The sequence below is a fragment of the Sander vitreus genome, chromosome 6 (genome assembly GCF_031162955.1).
Source record: "Sander vitreus isolate 19-12246 chromosome 6, sanVit1, whole genome shotgun sequence".
In the NCBI taxonomy this organism is placed as follows: domain Eukaryota; kingdom Metazoa; phylum Chordata; class Actinopteri; order Perciformes; family Percidae; genus Sander; species Sander vitreus.
In genome coordinates this window covers 22,581,826-22,601,545 of record NC_135860.1, presented here as the reverse complement: position 1 = coordinate 22,601,545, position 19,720 = coordinate 22,581,826, and the positions used below count along the sequence as shown (strand labels likewise).

The 19,720-nt window shown below is 40.3% G+C and overlaps 2 protein-coding genes across 3 annotated transcripts; one reads left to right on the top strand and one right to left on the bottom strand.

Moving 5' to 3' along the window:
- Positions 1 to 5,712: 5,712 nt before the first annotated feature.
- Positions 5,713 to 12,275, bottom strand: elovl4a (ELOVL fatty acid elongase 4a). Its single transcript, XM_078253463.1, has 7 exons — positions 12,053 to 12,275; positions 10,977 to 11,059; positions 10,148 to 10,335; positions 9,886 to 9,966; positions 9,089 to 9,260; positions 8,462 to 8,589; positions 5,713 to 7,848 (listed from the first exon to the last, which is right to left on the bottom strand). Exons 2-7 carry the CDS (start codon positions 11,041 to 11,043, stop codon positions 7,531 to 7,533), a joined length of 954 nt encoding a protein of 317 aa, XP_078109589.1. The 5' UTR covers positions 11,044 to 11,059; positions 12,053 to 12,275; the 3' UTR covers positions 5,713 to 7,530.
- A 1,414-nt stretch (positions 12,276 to 13,689) lies between these two features.
- On the top strand, positions 13,690 to 17,309 carry prelid3a (PRELI domain containing 3A). 2 transcript variants are annotated; one of them, XM_078253462.1, is made up of 7 exons: positions 13,690 to 14,049; positions 14,500 to 14,668; positions 15,101 to 15,190; positions 15,351 to 15,421; positions 15,578 to 15,680; positions 16,445 to 16,519; positions 16,683 to 16,773. In XM_078253462.1, the coding sequence occupies exons 1-6, from the start codon at positions 14,018 to 14,020 to the stop codon at positions 16,502 to 16,504; spliced, it is 525 nt and encodes a 174-aa protein (XP_078109588.1). In that variant the 5' UTR covers positions 13,690 to 14,017; the 3' UTR covers positions 16,505 to 16,519; positions 16,683 to 16,773. The 2 variants fall into 2 exon arrangements, with proteins under 2 accessions (XP_078109588.1, XP_078109586.1); XM_078253460.1 differs by lacking the exon at positions 16,445 to 16,519 and having other exon boundaries at positions 16,683 to 17,309.
- The last annotated feature ends 2,411 nt before the right edge of the window (positions 17,310 to 19,720 follow it).

Here is a 19,720-nt window from a genome sequence, read left to right as displayed (position 1 = left end):
TGGAGCAGCAGCCAGCCAATTAATCCGCGCCGCCTGTTCACTTGACAGGAATAAGGGTTTGAGTGGCCTCTGATCTGATTCTCGATCGACCCAAAAGAAACAAAGCACGGTCCAGTTTGTTGATAGATCAGATCAGATGAGCCACATCCAGGCTTACAGGAGTTCTGCCGTTTTCCGTCAGCCATCATCTTACTCTTCATAGGCTATCCAACATGCCCGATGACTCATTACTCAAGTGGATGGAAGATGAGCAATAAAAGTATCAGAAGCAACGGACACAACGCTGCTTTGACCTGTTCCACAATTTATGCATTTGTTCTTTTGTCTCTTTGGTATTTAAAGCACAAAAAACGACTGCCTGCCACACAATCTCTCACTCAGTGCTGATTAAATAAAGAATATCAAATTAGTCTAAACAAGGAAGAAAGCATAACTCCGTTTCGTGTTTTCTTCATATAAACAACTGGGAGCAGCAACAGTCAATCAAACCACCTTGGAGGCCTAACAGTATACAGAACATAGGGTGGACTATGGCAAGCACAGTCAGACATTTGCCCTTCGTACAGTTTACTGTTGTCACATTCATGTAAAAAACGCATGTGTGCTCAAAGACAATGGATTATCAAATCATGAAGCTCCAAAATAATTTCTTACCTTTTCTGGGTGTTTTGTCGGATGCTGAAGGGTAGTGGTGATGGGGAGGCAGAGGGGATGCTGACTCGAGCGCCTCCCGATCACCAAACAACCTGTTTCAATATTCATGACATTACATCATCGCTGGGAGGGCCGGGGCTGCACGGAAATGAAGCTGCAAGCAGCAGGCTGCTCTCATTGGAAGAAAACTGGATTTTCTCTCTCTCTCTCTCTCTCTCTCTCTCTGTCTGGCTGTCTCAACAGTGATTGGATGCAGCCACTTGCAACTGTGCATTCACCTTGCATTCAGTCATTTTGATGTGACCTTAAGTATATGGATTTAAATTGACCACTAGAGAGAATGTGACTCTTCCAAAGTTTTATAAAACATTTAACTTTCCAAGGGAACATCATTGCACATTATGCCAGTAAAAAATGACTGAGACCTCAATGGACAATATTCAACCGCTGTCATCGAACTACAGCATATTTATCAAGAATTTATGTTAATTTTCGACACACTGTACAGGATGTGATGATGGATTGTCTCATACAGTTTTGGCCTTCATTGTTCTATATTCTTGGCTACTGTCCTCTTTCTCCCATTTCTCATCCTTCTTCCTTTCTTCCTTTCTTTCTTTCTTTCTTTCTTTCTTTCTTTCTTTCTTTCTTTCTTTCTTTCTTTCTTTCTTTCTCTTAAACCCCAAACTGAAGCTGTTGGACAAAAGTTTTCCATGAATGCACAGGAATTAGTTGCCAAACTCTTTAGAGTTTGGAAAGGGGAGAATGGGCCTTACTTAACGTTGTCAAGGGATAAATAAGACATTTCATTTTGGAGTTCTGCCTGCCATTCATTTCTCCCAGAATATGTTTTTTAATCTTGTGTAACAAACTGGAAATGTGCAATTATATTGGATTTGGTTTGAAAACAGGTTCATGTGTGAGGTTTTCCATTGGAAATGGTTACTGAGGACTTTTTATTCTGTTTGGAAACAGGCCCAACTCTCATTGGTTCCTTAAGGCATCTTCACTTTGATTGAATTATATTACAGCAGACCAGACCTATCTCACCATCATGTTTTTAACTCTTGGCCCAGTGCCGACAAGATAAAGCACACACAACCATCCGCAATGGCTCATGGTTGTTTGAAGATACACGGCAAAGGAGGCGGACTGGTGTTGCATGCATCATTCCTGAGTAAACTGACAAGTAAGTTTGCAGGAAGTAAGGGATTGACTTGTGAGAAAGCTAGGATTTTCTCTGCTCTGGAAGTTTTATGGTATGGATTTTAGCTTCTGTTAAGGCTTCAGTAGTCGGCCATTGCCAGAACTTACTCCACAGCACTGCTAAGGCTTCAGTAACCACAGCTGCTCTTAGCCTCCTACCTCTGTGCAATCCATTTGCTTTCTGTCACTGTAGGCTTTTACAACACTATATCTTGATCTATTCAGAAATAAGACTGCTCTCTATTGTAATCACATTTCAATTACCAGACAAGATGTTGCACTGCCAATCAGCCAGCTTTGGCCAAGAATGATGATCCATTTTCCCTGAATGGGATAACAGATGTTTGGGGTTTTGCACTCCCTTTCACAGTGACACACACATACACACACATGCACCACTTCCCCCCACCTATCCTCTCCTTTTGCCCCAGGACTATTCAATCATTTGCTTGCATTAAAGTGACAGATGTCTGCATCATGGAGGCTCCCATGTGCCAGACAAAATGACCGCTTTGTCTGAAATAAAATTAAAGAGAGAAATGTTTGGCCGAGAGAGTGTCATTTCACGCACTGAGAAGACATTAGTTTCTTTCATTATTACATTAAAACCCATTCCAGTATAAATCCGTTTGGACGAGGTACATTAATTTCGACGTGGATCAAATACCTTATCTTGTCTTTTTGTTAAAATACATTATTAGCACTTATTTCTGCACTTTAAGTTGCCTCTCTGTATCTTATCCCATGACAGAAAATGTTGACATGACTTATATGCAACCCCAACTGATATGAGGCTGAAGGAATTGTTGCCAATATTTTCACAATTGTTTTAGTTTTTCCCATTGTGTGCATCTTGAGTAGTACATCTTTCACTTCCCAGTCCTTCATCCCACACCATGTACTGATGAGAGTGCTCAGCTTTGAGACAGAGACAGACACAGCGAGAGAGCGAGAGAGAGAGAGAGAGAGAGAGAGAGAGAGAGAGAGAGAGAGAGAGAGGCCGTGATGAACTTTCATCTAAAAATATCACCCTCATTCATTTTACACTCCCAAGTCTCTCTCTCATTCTCACTTTCTCTATATTAACACCCTTACCCCAGATCATCACAGTAACACCATGTGTAGAGGGGGATCCCAGGCGCTGTACTTGACACTTTTTATTACACAGTCAAGAATAATCTGCAGTGTCATGTTATAGTTTCCTATTTTTTAAACTGCAATGTGTTATTTAAGATGGCTGCATAAAACATTTTTGCATCCTATCCTTTCCACATGAAGTTTGATACATTAGCATAATTGCCATATTAAGTGTGCCATATTAAAAGAGGACACAGAATTTCACATAGAGATTGTTGGTTTTGGCCTTAAACTCCAGTGTAAAAAATTATAATTATTCATTAATAATTATTGCTAAAACAATGCTATGGATGAGGTAATGAAAAAGAATAAGTCGTTAAGCCCTTATTCTGGCAGGTATACACAGAGGAGGGCTTTGTGAAGCCTGTGCCTTATTGGTGCAATACGTTTCTCCCATGAGGCATAAAAGAAACACACCTGTCTCCGGTCTCAGTTGTTGTGCTCCAGATATCAACTGAGCTTCTGACAGGCAGGAAAATGTTTTTACTTTGCTGTGAAATCCACATGGGATTTCACTGAAGGAGGTGCTTCTGCACAGACAAAGACACCCACTCATATAAATGCTGATGTAGTCATTTGCATCCTGTACACATAGACATTTATGTATAATGGCCTACACAATCTAGATGTGTTTAGTGCTTATGCTATATTCATGTTGTGTGTGAAGATATAGAAAAGAGTGAATGCATTGGGTTGACTGGCATGAAATTGAAAAGCTACACATTAATGAGATTACACTAATGAGGGTTAAAACTAACACGTACAGTAACCGATGAACTGGCAGACAAGGCTAGTGATGCATGCAGGCCAAATCTGCCATTGTGTCCATTATAAAAGATGTGTAATGGCTCACGATTTAAAAAGCACTTCAAGGCGTTTGAGTGCCAATGAAAAACCTGCAGCTATAAATCATTTTCCCTTAAGAAAAACCTCATTCACAGAGCTCTCACGCTACAGAGATGTGTTTGTCAAGCAGAAGAGACTGGAGGAAAGGGCTGAAACATTTGGAAGGATATGGGGCCACCATCCAAGGGAAATGCTGATGATGACGAGGTTATGGTTTTCTGTTACCGAGTTGTGAAATTATTGCTCTGGGTTGAAGAATAACACAAACATCATCCATGTTATACCCCTCTGCTAGTGGAGGCCTCCCACTCATAAACTCTGCGGGGGATTACACACACATACTAATGTGTTTCTCAATCTCTCCACCTATTACACACACACACACACACACACACACACACACACACACACACACACACACACACACACACACACACAAATGAAACCTCCAATCTCTAATCCACACACCCACCCCCACACACACAAGCACTAAAACACTGTTAAATAGTTTATTGCGCTGGTACTGTTTCCCACATAGACCACAGCTGATTCAGAAGCAGGAGGAGGAGGAAATGCAGTGGGTGGGGGTGGAAGGTATTTGGGAGGATGGGTGGGTAGGAGGGGTCAGGCAGCTGCTGTGTACAGTTTCCATGGAAACCTTTGTCTATACTCGTCAAAATGGGAGGAGAATTCAGGGATGGGATGAGCAATGTAATAAATTAAATTTTAGGAGGGTTTTCTCTTTTTGTCTACCAAACAGGTTTCCAGAGATTAACCTTTAGCACAGCTATTAAAAAAAATTTATCAGACAAGCAACATATAAGCAACATATGACTCAAGACATGACTCCACCCTATATTGGAACCACACTTCTATACCGCTACAGATTTGTTATGCTTATTTGCTATATTTTATAAATATGGATCGCTGGAGGGGTAGGGGCCTTTTAAAATCAATAAAAATTGTAATGTTGATAGTTTATTTAGTTTGTTCATAACCAAACAAAACTGGCAAACAGACATACAGTACATGGCAAAGTGAGAAGCTGAAGCTGTATCGCAACAGTAGGCCTACTAAACACATTTCACACCAGGATTTCTTTCACTGCTGAACAGTTTGGGAAAACCTGTGAACAAATATTTACAAATGAAGGTATCTATTTTGGCTTCCACAGAGTTGGAAGAAGTATTCAGGTTCTTTGCTAAAGTAAAAGTAGCAATACCAAAATATAAAAATACTCCATTACAAGTAGAAGTCCTGCATTAACTGTTACTTAGGGAAAAGTAAAAGAGTAGTCTTACCTAAATGTTCTTAAAGTATTAAAAGTAAATAAATAACTAATTTGGCTGAATATCCCATTTCAGAGTGTTAAAATATTGTATGCTTTTTAATTATCATTGCCAATGCATTAATATGGAAGCAGTGTTGTAATGTTGTAGTTGGTCAAGGTGGAGCTCATTTTAACTGTATTTGTATTGGCACGCACACGCGCACACGCGCACACGCGCACACACACACACACACACACACACACACACACACACACACACACACACACACAATCATGTAATATATCCTCTTGAAACTTGATGAAGTTCTTTATCTTGAGGAGAAGTCATTTCCATAATAACAGTGGCTGGTTGAAATCGTGGGGAACACAGTAAGCATTCTGTACAGTAACACTGATGTCAATTTACTGCCATACTGCCCTCTAGTGTTGGAAAGCCACTCTGCTAATCTGTAACCATTATTGTCTTTTCAAGTCATCAATGTCAAAACATAGTCTTGATGTATATCATCATTAAAGAAGCATTACATTTACAACATTATGAAGTATACAGTGAAATGAAGTGGCAAAAGGAAGCCATCATTTGTACAGGCATTCAGTTTAATTGAATTTGAAGAGAGTTCAAAATTATGATACTTAAAAAAAAAACAAAAAAAAAAACACAGAAGCAATGTGGAGGTGTTTTGTCCAAGCTAACAAACTGGGAACATTCCCAAATGTGCAGTGTACAAAATATCACAATGTAATACAGTATGTACAACACAAACATAACACAAATACATAGACAAGCACTCTCAATAACATGAAAATTTGTATTTACATAAAAATAAATAGAAAAAAACAACAATAAATAACATCAAAATGCATTGGTTAATGGATGACATAAAGCTGATTTGCTGATATAGAACCGGCGACTGAATTATACTCTATATACTACAGGCAGAGCAAAGTTATTCATCATAGTATAACATACAAAGTCACTATAGAGGTCCACCAGCTCTTTTTGTATATAATTCATAACGTTTATCTTCTTAAATCCAAATCTTTCCCATGATAAATTTACAATCAAGCCAGTTCAGATTAAGCCTAAAAACATAGACACAAAAGATCTCTGATTGAACATGGGAAGAAAATGGTGCTTAAGGTAAGCCTAGCTAACTTGATAAAAACTGGCTGTAAGCTAGTTCTGAATTTTCCACCATCATTTCTTTGTTCGGCACACATTTTCACCAGCATGTAAGACAAACAACAACGTCAGATATAATATAAAAAGACAGGTAAACATCTGTAGCGACAAAACTCACTCCACCGGCTTTTCTGTCAAAACGAGAAACATTGAGATAATCATCAGATCCATAATTTCTCTGGATAATATTCATTACATTTTCCTCGCATTACATACAAGTAGGGATATATAAAACCTGCTATGGATGTATACAGAAATAGAACACTTTTAACCTTCTATGAGATACAGTTGGCGATTGTTCCATCATGAACCAGTGATGGAACAATCTCATCCAAGTCTCAAAGGATTAGATCTATAATTTCTATTTCTATGTACATCTTACCTGTGGATATTGATTTATTTTCCTTCTTCAGAATGTAACTGTATGCTAATGGCTGACAGCTCAAATATGGGTGGCAGCTGAGTCCACAACTTGAAATAAATAAGAATAAATAAGACAATTCCATGTTCACAAATAAGTGGACAACTGCAGAAGTGTCTATTCAGTAAACAAGAGCTGTAAACGTAAGTCTCTCTCATGGAACATCAATGACAACTTGAAGAAGATGAGGACAAAAATGACATGGTACTGTACATTAGCATCAGTTATATCTGGAAAAGTGAAGAACAAAAAAGAATAGCTCAAATATCAATGAATGGTTGTGTGCGTGTTATGATGTGTATTCCTGTCTCAATACAGCAGTAACAATAAGAATGGTATATCATCTTTTTCAAGCAGCTCAGGCGCATTAAAGTAGCTTTCCCAGCATGCCAAATGGGCCTGGTCGACTCTTTGTTTCCTTTCAAGGCTCAGTTTTTAGTAGCTGAAAGTCACTTTTTGAACCAGATCTACAGTACTTGGCACCACAATAAAGAGAGGGAATACTAAGATCTATCCCGTACCGTACCATACACTACTGTATTTTGGGTTATTTGTGAGAACAGAGCATGGCCTTTGACACCTCTTACTAACAGAATGATCCTCTCTCAACACAAGCCTGTCTCATATTTTATCTACAACAACTCAGATCATGGCTTAAATAAACACATCTCACCTTAACGCGTCCATCCATCTAAATCATACTCAAATGAAGTCTTTCATGTTTTTAGCACTGTCAACCTAGAACCCAAAGCAAGGCCCTACCTCACCTCTACCTCTCTCGCTCCTCTTCCTCTAATCTCGCTTAGCTCTTCCTTTCCTCTTCCTCCTCCCAGAGTTCTCCTGGGGCTTCTCCTCTTTGCTCCCCGTCAGCACTGCTCCGTTGGCGGCCTTGCTGAGCCCGTTGAGGGTCCCGTTAGAGAGGGCCTTGCCTGCTTTGGAGGAGGCATCGCGTCTGGGCTGCTGGCGGCGGTAGGTCTGGTAGTAGAAGTTGCCGAAGAGGATGATGAAGGTGATGGCGTAGCAGATGAGGGAGTAGTGCATCCAGTGGGGGAAGTCGCAGTTGACGTAGAGGGACAAGGCCGTGTGGCCGATGGTGATGTGGAACTGGATCTGAGACACAAAGAGAGATCTGTGAGATTCACTGTAAAATTCAAGACGCGAGTTAGGGTTAACCTTCCAAAATGCTCATATTATGCCCTTTCCTTTATTGTGTTATATATCTTTTTTGTGCACGTTATAGGTTTACAAAGTAAAAAGCCAAAAGTCCACCCCAAAGGGACTTACCATCTCCAACAGAAAACACTGTTCACAAACTGCTCCAAACAGCTCTATTGTAGTCCAGCCTTTACTTCCGTGACGAACGTGTGTCACTTTGTAACACACGTTATAATGCTCGCCTAGCTGCTAGCATGGCACGCCCTCATACTCTGCTTCTGACTGGCTAGTAGTCCTTACTGCGCATGTGCGACTCCCAACAAAGATGGAATACAAGTGAGATGCCTCACTCTGTAGCTAAAACAGAGAGCTCAACACACAGGGTGAAAAGAGGAGCTGCAGGAATGTGCAGTACAACAAAAATGTGGTGTTTTTTGAAAATTAAACCACATAAACCTATTCTGACATAACCTCTAAATACAATTATGAACCTGAAAATGAGCATAATATAAGCACTTTAAAGGAATAAATTAATTTCAATCAGCAACATGGTAAGGTGATATCTTACCATCTGGATGATGGTCAAGTACTTCTTCCACCACAGGTACTTTTGGATCTTAGGTCCACAGGAGGCCAGGCCATAATACAGGTACATCAAGACATGGATTGCCGCGTTCATGTGTGCATCAAAGAATGCTGCAAATAAAAGAAAGTTTTGTTATACAAATTAACACTTTATCGTACTTTTTTCCATTTAAGGTCAATAATGGTAGTTTTTTTTTATAATATAATGACAAATTGTGAATACTTGACATTATTGATTCATTTTCAGATTAACGTTAACACACATTAACACAGTTTTTTTTACCAAGAAATAATTTGGCACACGTTTTTCATACTGTTGACATGGACGTATTGTGACAAAAAGAGCGCCTGGGCACAAACATGTAAAAGGCTCCTCTTCCTACCACAAAAAGCTCAATAGGAAAGGACTCAGTTTAGGATCGGGAGCAAAACAGAAACACACAATCAAGCCCTTTGACCCTCAAACAAGAAATGTTCATTTTAACAAGAACTACAGGAAATAGATGGTAAAGACCACAATTTTCATTGTTGGGTGACAATGTATTACTTTACAGGTTAAGAATAAGCATTGGGCACAATACAGAACTCTATTGTAGCATGAGCTACTCACACTGTCCTCCTGCCACCCATTTGATGCCGATCCACCAGAGCGTGAACATGGTGCAGTGGTGGTAGACATGCAAGAAAGTAACCTGGTTGAATTTTTTCCTCAGGATGAAAAACACTGTGTCCAAATACTCGATGCCCTTAGAGATGAAATACCACCACAGAGCTCCTGCCATCTGTCTCACACAGAACATGAGAAATGGGTTGATGGGAGAAGATAGACACAGGTGGAGGAAGGAAGGAAGGAAGGAAGGAAATAGAAACAAAGAGGGGAACACAGACAGTTAGAGAAATAGAAGAGTAGTTGGACTCTCATTTCTAATCCTACAACGTCACCTGAGACCCCACCAACAGATGTGTCAGATGTGTAACTACGTCATGGAGCAGTTGGAAGGAAGGTGAAAGCAAACACCTTCCATGATCCCTCTTCCAGCTTGCACTTTTTCTGATAACAAAAGCAGGGTCCAAATGAACAGAAGCTGATCATGTTTCTAAAATCCACTAAGCGCAAAGCTTCCCTGGCACGCTGGAAAGGATTTTCTTAATCACTGGAGTACAGTAGAGCACTGAAGTAAAGTTAGATGTATCTGTGAGACATGTTACATTGTAATAAATTAGCCGAGGTGTCTTGTTACATCTGGAAGCTTATTACTGCACACACATACACCATAAGAAAGTAAGTTACATAATAGGGCAGGTGCGGTGTGATCCACTGCAGTAAATGTTGCATTTTCTTTTAACACAAGTGGGTGTATGTGTGCATGTGTCTTGTATTTGTGTGTCTCAGCTGCAAACACTCACCCTGACTTCATTGGGGTCCTCTGAATAGTCCACTGGTTGACAAATGTAACTGTAGCTCGCTGAACGTGCTGCCATAAACAGCTAAAAAAAAAAACGAGAGAATATCTCTACTGAATCACTGATATTAATGGACAAAGGCAGAAGCACACAGTGAGAGTGACAGAGCGACTGAGTGCAGGCAGATTCTGTGCAACAGATTCAACATTACTCACTACAGTTTTTTCACACATGCCGTTAAACAGAAACACATCTAGTAACCTACCTCTTTAAAGATGAAGAAGTTGAGGAAAACCATGCTGAAGTTGTAGACAATGAGGGTTTTGCGGAGCTGGAAAGGCTCTCTGTTCTTCATGTATTTGGGCCCCAGCCAGAGGAATAGCAGGTAGGAGATGCTGATGGCCAGTGTAGGCAGGGGGTTGTCCATCAGAGGCCATTTCTGCACTCGCTTGTCTGTGGGACAGAGGTTCTCATAGCATTACATAACTATTCTTAATGTTGGCATTACACTGACACAGCGTGGGTTCCATGGCAGTTTATTTTAAGGGGAGTGCAGGTCAAACACAACAGGAGGACAGATGCCAGATTTTGTCCAGAGGTGACTTGTCTGGTGGTCAGTTTGATGTAGACCACCTTGTTTAATTAATAGTGCATGTGGTATGTTCAGAATATTATATATGAGTGTGAATTTTAATTATCTTATGGGGTGAAGGAGACAATATTCATACATTGATTTAGTGGGTGAATCAAAGTGAAAGATATGATCCTTTACTGCATGATTTCATGTAGGCCTACTGATTCCAGTTTAGTTATAAAAAAGGAGGTACAAATGAAGGAGCAAAATGGAACAAGACACATTAAGAATCCATATATTGCTGTATATTATGTCCCGGCGCATACACACATTCTTGAACAATGGTGCAACTTTGACTCATCCTTTCGCAAACTGACTCATTGCAGGAAAAACATACCTGTAGATGTAAACGTAATGTATACAAGTGCACACACAAGAACTTGCGTATTTAGTCACTTGCAAAAAAACACACTATTTCTCTCAGAAAGAGCTGACAATGACAAACATACAAGATTATTACCTGCAATAGTTAGAGTCCATTTGTAGAATTCTATGGTGTCATTAATGAAATGTGTGACAATCTCCATGACTGTGGCCAATGACCTGGAATTAAAGAGACAGGTGTGAGAATAGAGGCCTCTATAAAATCTCAGCAGCTTTAACCAGCATTTAGTTTAGAGCGCTGGATCCACTGAATAAGAATGGTGTCATTTTCCATAAGATCAGTAATCAACAATGTCACTATATGCTTGTTTTTATAGTAGAACATAACAATAACTAAAAAAATGTTTTAAATGATTCATCTTTAAATAGTGTGAAGCTTTAAAAGAAACGAGCCCAGGCCATCAGAAGGCCAGTTTAAAGCCTAGGAGCCTGTGGCCTCATGAGGCCATGATAGATGGGCTATAGGCTTCATTATGCACAAAAGCTGGGAGCACCGGCCGGCAGAGCGCATGTGTCAGCAGATTTTTGGCGTGAGCACGACCACCAGCCAACCTGGTGTGACCTTATAAGGGCATCGTGCCCCACTTCTACATTGAAATGGGTCATCTCTTATACGGTACCAGACTGACGCTGATAAGTAGCAGGGTGCACAGTCGGACACAGTGTAATTTAATGATCCCTAAAAAGATGACGCCCCCCCTCTCCCGCCCTGAGAGGATCAAGCGCTGCTGCAGCATCTGCCTCAGTCCCGCACGCGCTGTCCTCGTAAACTGCCCTTAGAATAAACCATACATCATTGTTAGAATAAACATTTAACCGCGAATGATATGTTTCTAAAAGGCTTAAATGCTCATATATTTACAACAGGACTATTAACTATTTGAGTGGCGAATAATTTGCATTCTGCGGTAGGCTATGCAGTCCGGCCTTCACCTAGGCTATAGGCTGCATGAGCAGTCCTATCATCAATATGATTTTTTCCAAAACGCCTGAGCTGTTTCCTCTTACATCTGTAAAACAACACGATTACAGTCTATAAAAGATATTATCTCAAAATCACGACTGCACACAGGCGACATACTATCCCGTAATATCGACATTGGTCTCGCCTTGTAGGCTACTCCGTGCGGATGAAGATGCTTATTACCTTACCGTGTCGGTGCTTTAAAAAAAACCCGTCTAATGACATTCAATGCAAGGTCATGCAGTGTGCGTTATCCCGGCTTGTAATCGGCTGAGCCTGTTCTCTATGGATTGATGGAGTGTTCCGTATCCGGAGTGAAATAAACGGGCCGCTGAATAAACGGCGATGGCATGAATTCCTCGTTAATGGACCACACTAGCCTACACTGCGCGTCTGCTTCACTGAATTCCTCCTCTGATCTCTTCCCCCCCCCCCAACACCAGCAGCAAGACAAAGAGAATACACCTGACACTTCCGGTCAAACTTTCCAAATAAAAATGCATTAACGCAGGTTTTCCTTACAGCACAGTAACAATGTTAATTTACAAAATGTGTAATATATATGTAAATGTAAATATGTATGTATGTAAATATGTAATGCAGGGACTTTGGTCAACTTGATTGATTACGTTCAGTGGTGTAGTCTACGTGATACGCAGGTCTACACAGTATACCCACTAATCAAGATTTCCATATACCCACTTAAAAATGCCCAATGACGTGCAACAACATACTTTCCATTATATTTTTGATATATTTTGAAGTTTCATTGGCTAAATAAAAGTATTTCCGCCATAAAGTGGTGCATAAAAGTGTATCCGAATGCAGGAAATGAAGTCTTTGACGCTGAAAATAACCCTGGGGGAGGACTCCCAGACCCCCCACTATGATATGCTCCCCCTCAAACCAAAGGCAGATTCTGGCCCATATTTATAGGCCAATATATAGTACAGTATACCCACTATAATACATTAGACTACACCACTGGTTAGATTTTCCTTCACGTATTTAACTGCTGCAGTTAGAGGGCATGTTCTAGTGATTATTCTTTTAGTCTCCAAACCAAATCCTTTTGTTTGAAAGCGGTGTCACTATATTTCCTGCTTGCTTCTTGCCGTCTGTGTCTAGCTTGATACAGCTTTGCTCTTTTGGTGCCACTTGACCGGGATGATGGAAAGATGCTATGCGCATGCGCACAAATGGAGGCGGACGCAGCAGCAGCAAGGCTACATATCAGCTTCGTCAAGTCAGACAGACACAACCACAGTAAGGCAGGAAACGCATTGGTCTTGTGTCGCCTAACTGGACAAAAATAACAATTGTACATAAAAGTTCTTGGTGGACATAACACATTAAAAGTGAGTCAGCATCGCTGTAAAATAAATCCAAGAGAATAGCACCATAGTGCATTAAGGTCTAATGATAAAAGTGGGTAATGGATATAGGCTTATATGCCTAATAAAGGAAACGTATTGAATGACTCACCCAGCAAACATGTTAATGAATTTAGGAGTTGGTTATTAAGATAATGTGTATTAGGCTATTAAAGTATTTTGATCCCCAGCTGTTCAAAAGGGTGGCCTAAACTAGCCTGTACAAACTTGTTGTGTCACACAGAAAAAGCCTCGTCTTAAATCATTTGTAATTGCCTCAAAATGTATAACGTTTCTAAAACCTTAGGCTCTATATCTTTATCAGATATTTCAAAGGCTGAGGATGATGTCGGTTAAACGGAAGTTTCAATCGTGACAGTTGAATTGTTTTATTTTGAAATCTATGACAATACCCCTGTAGGCTATCTCACTTTGTCTGGCTTGACATTTGGTTTTTCTCCGCTGTTGCACCAGCCGGCTTCTCTCTTGTCCTCTACTGTACGAGCTGTCTGTTCGAATCTCTGAATTACATGTTTTTCCTGTGACGGGGGATCAGAAGAGCATATTGCGCACTCTTTACGCAAGGTCGATATGCGAAGAAAAGCAGAGTTGTGCTCTCCGGACTCACTTCATTGATGGTCGTGAGCTTCCATCACAGGCCCTGTAACGTTACTATCCGATTACTGGAGCCAGTTCCTCATATGAAAATGGTCCGTTGAAATGTAGTTTCCGATCAAGGAGGGTTTCTCAGCGATAAGGTCAAGACTTGTCTTTTGAAAAATGAAAATTTGGAGCACGGAACATGTTTTCAGGTTGGTCATCGGTTATTGTTTAGGACATTCCTAAAGGAGAATGAACTGGTCTGTCATATAGGGCTAGGTTGATGGGACCTTCAACTTCAATAACTCGTTTTAAAATAAATCTGAATTTAATAGAACTCTGAAGCTCACGACTTTATGATTCTGGACAGTAAATCCCACCTGCTCTGTATTATAGTCCATGGTGATGGTGATCACTATGAGCCTTTAACATCAGGAGTCAGCCACAACCATAGCCTCTCCAGTCACAGTTTTGTCCCAGAGAAGCACATTAGGGAAGGTTTTTAATCACTTTCTGCAATAACCCTGCACACTTGACTTAATAAGATCATAAAACACAGTCCCATACACACTGTTAGATAAGTCTTTTGTCAGTTTATCAAAAAGATGCCCAGCATGTTTTAGCCAACAGTAAAATTGAATATGTGGATGTTTTGTGTGCAGTTACCCATGGGAGACGGTGATCAAGGCTGCCATGAGGAAGTACCCAAACCCCATGAACACTAATGTGGTCGGGGTGGACGTTCTGGACCGCAGCCTGGATACACAGGGACGCCTGCACAGCCACAGACTGCTCAGCACAGAGTGGGGCCTCCCGGGCATTGTGCGAGCGGTAAGTCATCAACACACACACACACACACACACACACATTGAGATGTATAGAAATATAGAAGAATACATGGTCAGAGACAGACAGGTGAGGTGCATACATGGAGAAGACTAAGACACAGGTTCCTTGACTGGGTGTTCAGTGACCTGCAGGGGTCTGGACAGCTAATGTGTTGTTATTCATCTGAAGTCATTTACAACAGTTTCACTCAGTCCATTCCCCACCGACAGTACCGTGCTGTAGAAACAAACCACAGCTTCTAGAATGGGTCGTTCAGCGGTCGTTCCATAGAGGTTTTCAGAGCAAAGATTCCAAAGTGTGTCCTGTAAAAGTTGTAGCACGTGCATACACAAGGCAAGTGATATTTGGACTGATTTTATTGTACTCAATGTGTATTATTGTGTGTGTGTGTGTGTGTGTGTGTGTGTGTGTAGATACTGGGAACCAACCATACGCAGACGTATGTGAAGGAACACTCCATAGTGGACCCAGAGGAGAAAAAGATGGAGCTGTGCTCAACAAATGTAAGTTAATACTGAGTCCATCAACTGCCAACATAAACCTAATTTACAGGAAATACCGTGGTACATTATAATAAAAATTATTTCCAAATCAATGGCATGCACTGTGTTTGCATCATAATATTCCATAAATAAGGAAATCCAAATGTATTTTATCTTCCAGATTACTCTCACCAACCTGATTTCAGTGGATGAGAGGCTTCTTTACAGACCGCACCCAGACAACCCTGAGGTGTAAGTATTTGTTCAACTTTATTTCATTTCTGAAAACATCTCTGGGTACAGAGTGTGTGTACTATTGTCCTAGTTTCATACTTTCATGCAGGTAAGTGTGTTATTCTATTTGTTAATGTCTTACAGTAATCACATTCTGTCCCCCTCCCTCCTTAGTACCGTCCTGACCCAGGAGGCCATCATCACAGTTAAGGGAGTGAGTCTAAGCAGTTACCTGGAGGGGATGATGGCTAGGAGAATGTCAGCTAACGCCAGGAAGGTAACCAGGGTTTTTCCTGGCTCAGAATGGGCCTTGGGGGGGGGGGGGATGACTACGCACGACAGTAAGCATGATCGGTCCGCGTACAGTAAAGGCAATGAGTCTGTGTTACCTTATTTGACAGAAATCTGTGTGCCTTTGCCTGTTATTTCTGACAATTTGATTAAAAAAAAATGTTGATTACACCTGAATAAGTGAAACCCCAATCAACAAAACTGCTTAAAAAAGTAATATAAATATTTAAATACCACCGTTAAAATCACCAGGAGAGCCTTACACAGCCAGGCTCTGGATGGTAAAACTGATATAAGCACTCCTATTTAAGTTTATGTTCTGCTTTTGTAACTGTTGTTTGGTAAATTGCTATTAAACACAGTCAAAGAAGATTTGAATTGCTATTTTGTCTCTCAATTCTTCTCATTTTGGCACTGATTTGCCTTTTGGGCTGGCTATAACCTCTTTGGGGGCACCAAAAAGTCCTCTATGCAGGAACAACCCTGGTAATACAAATCAGTACATTTATACCTATACGCTCGTTGTATCTTTTGCATGCAGTCTAAACGTTGATGCAAGTTATAAAGACATTGCTGAGGATTTCTTTGCATGCCTTCTAACTGGGACTTTACTGTCTCTGCAGTTCCAGGGTGAGTTCACTGGACCTACAGTCAAAAGTTACTATTTCCAGCACTGTCTATCACTGTGTATGACTTTTTTTCTCTTTTTCTCTCTTTAATCTTCTGTTTCTCTTCTGTGTGGATCTGTAGGGTTGGGACGCTATTGAGTGGATTATTCAGAACTCTGAAAGCGAGAACATACCTCTGTGACATTTACTAACTCTGGTAACTCTTCTCCTGATTTTTCCTTTGCAACCTTCAGTCTTACCAGATCATTATAAGCATGCCACTCTTTTGTTCTCTCTCAAAACTACAAAAATCAAAAGTCTTCCATGTGTGTATGCACGTGGCACATAATGCTCAGTGCTCATTTTTTTTGCATACACAGGACTGCAGTTCTACAGTGACAACTGCTTTCCCCGCTACACCTCATACACCACCGGGGGATTCTCACCGTCTCGGGATCCTCTGCAGTTGGTACTTATATCGCCATGCACTGGAAACTCAGACAGACAGTGAAATGTTGCCAAAGCTGAATGGTTATAGAGCTGGATTTAAGGGTTGTGTTTCCAAGTCTAGTAGGTGTGGCTCAGTGCTAACTCAGTACTTTAAAACCCATTAACAGCTATTCTAATCGAGGCAAGTGAGGTGAAAAGGACATTTTTCCCTCCACGTGTTAAACAAGCTGTACCGTAAATAAACTGAAGGTCTAAAATGTAAGGGTGCTGCTGTCAACATCATGAGACTTCACTGGTTTGAATATAATATCACTACCCCACATTTCCGTTGCTCTCATGTCATAGCTTAGCATACTGTGGAAGAGATGCAGAGGAGGAGGAATGCAGGAGGTACACACATTCTTAGAAAGTAAGGTATGGCACAATAACAATATGCAACAAACTTCATAACTTTTATTTGAACTGATGTAATTCTTCTGTAATGTCCATCACTGGAGACTCCTATTGCAGGAGTTTACTTTTTTTTAAATTTAAAAATAAAAGTTTTTTTACTGGTGCTTATGTGTTTCAAAAGGCACAAACTGTAGATGATATGTTTGCATGATAGTCGTAAAAAAGGGGGTTATTAAAGAAAAATCTGTAGTAGCGGCCTATACATTTGCTAATGCAGCTTTAGAAAGAAGAAATTATATTGTTTATGTCAGAAAAAAAAGATGGGAATGTACCGTTGACATTGCCTTCTTTTTCTGCTGTCAAGGCAACAATACAGGGGCTCCTTTTTGATGTACACATTCTGGGCATTACTGCCTTAAACCAGCAGATTTGTAACTGGGTTAACCCTCTGAGGATGAAAGACGCAAACGATGTTTGACAAAACTCCTACTCAAAAAGCGATATTACAAAATTTCATTTCAGACATTTATTTACTATTTTAATCATATATAACCTAAGACTTTGGTAAATTCATTTCAAGCACTGAAACAACTTGTACAACACATCAGAAGTTAAAGGTCCTATGACATGCTGCTTTTTGGATGCTTTTATATAGGCCTTAGTGGTCCCCTAATACTGTATCTGAAGTCTCTTTCCCGAAATTCAGCCTTGGTGCAGAATTACAGCCACTAGAGCCAGTCCCACAATGAGCTTTACTTAGCCATTGCCACTTGCCATTTCTGTGTCTGTAGCTTTAAATGCTATTGAGGAGGAGAGGGGGGGGGGCAAGGTGGGGGGGGGGGGTGTGGCCTTGACCAACTGCCATGCTTCGCTTGTTTGCAAGCCATGATGTCTCTCTCGCATTCTCTCATTCGGGCCAAATTCTCTGGGTGGGCAAAGCAGAGAAAGGGGAGGTAACCTTTCCCCTTATGATGTCATAAAGGGAAGATTCCAGATCGGCCAATCTGAGCTTTCATTTTCTCAAAGGTGGAGCAGGATACCCAGGTCTTGGTTTACACCCATCGCCATTTCTAGCCACTGGGGGACCATAGGCAGGCTGGGGGAACTCATATTAATGTTAAAAAACCTCATAAAGTGAAATTTTCATGCCATGGGACCTTTAAGGTTTGTTTTCATAAGAGATTTGAGGACTTTCAAAAAGCCAACATCAACGTTCCAGCTTTAGCGCCAAATTATCTCTATACACATTGCTCTAGAAAAAATGTGGGCATCACTATACGGAAAGCTGAGTTTGTTCTGAACATTTTGATATGAAACACATGGGGATCAGGTATCTGCAAATACCCTAAAAAGGTCAACTTAAGAAGATATGTGAAAATGCCTTTAGACCTCAGAGGGTTAAAGAGGAAGATGCATGTTTAGCTTTTGTGACCAGTATAGTAAAAAGATAGATTGAATCTCTCTGTGGGCAGGATTCCTTTTTTTTAATGGCCTTAAATGATGCCTGTGTATTATTGCTTTGGCAGCTGTATCATTCATGCCTTTGCAAATCACGCACACGATGCTACCAAATGTTGAACTTCTCTGTAAAAGCTACCTACACACCCTGAGGAGCAGGGCGCTACTGTGTGCAGAGGAAGATGCACATAATTACAATGACATATGTGCTAAATCATATTTCTTTGTTAAAATGAATAATATTTACATATTTGTAGAAATATTATTTATAAAAAAAAACATTGTGTAACAAGCAGTCAATTATTACATTGTTTATATTGTCTGAATGACATGCATTTCATTTGCTTTTTACATTTTGTTTTAACTTCAACTGTTCTCCTATTGAAAATTAAAAGATTTGTTTGAGAAAATGACTTTCTGAAGCTTGAACATAGTAGAGATCGACCGATGCTGCTTTTTCAAGGCCGATACTGATACAGATTATTAGTAGTTAATGAAAGCCTTAACCGATATTTGGAACCGATATGCATTTACAGTGAAAATGAAAATCTTTAAGTCAAAATTAAGATTTTAGAATGTTACAACCTCCAACATAAAACTTTGTTTAGATGCTTTAAGCAATTATTTAATAAATGAGAAACTTTCGACATAATACCCAGTAAAAGATAGTCCGATAGTGTTGTGGGCGGGACATTAAGTCAGACTCAGTGGTAAGTGAAACCGAAGTAGAGGGACAGAGACAGAGCTGTAGCAGAGCCAAAGTAGCACACTTTTTAACTAATTAACTTCATCGGTTATCAGGCAAATAAAACACCGATACAGATAATCTGCAAACGGCCTAGAACATAGTGTTGTTGATCAAACAGTTCATTGTTTAGCAACCTAGTGTTATTATACTGCTGCCTAATTAACACTAATGCCCCAGAGTTATTATTGGACACTGGAGAGGTCCACTTGTATTTGAAGATAGTGATTACGAGTGGTGGGGGAAAGCCATTTGTTTTTTATTAGAGCCTCAGCTTAATGTTTCATCATCTAAGCACTGTCCCACTTCTCTGCTCCAGAAAGAAGCACTCAGGTATGACGAGAATGAGACAAGACGGAAACTCTGAGGCAG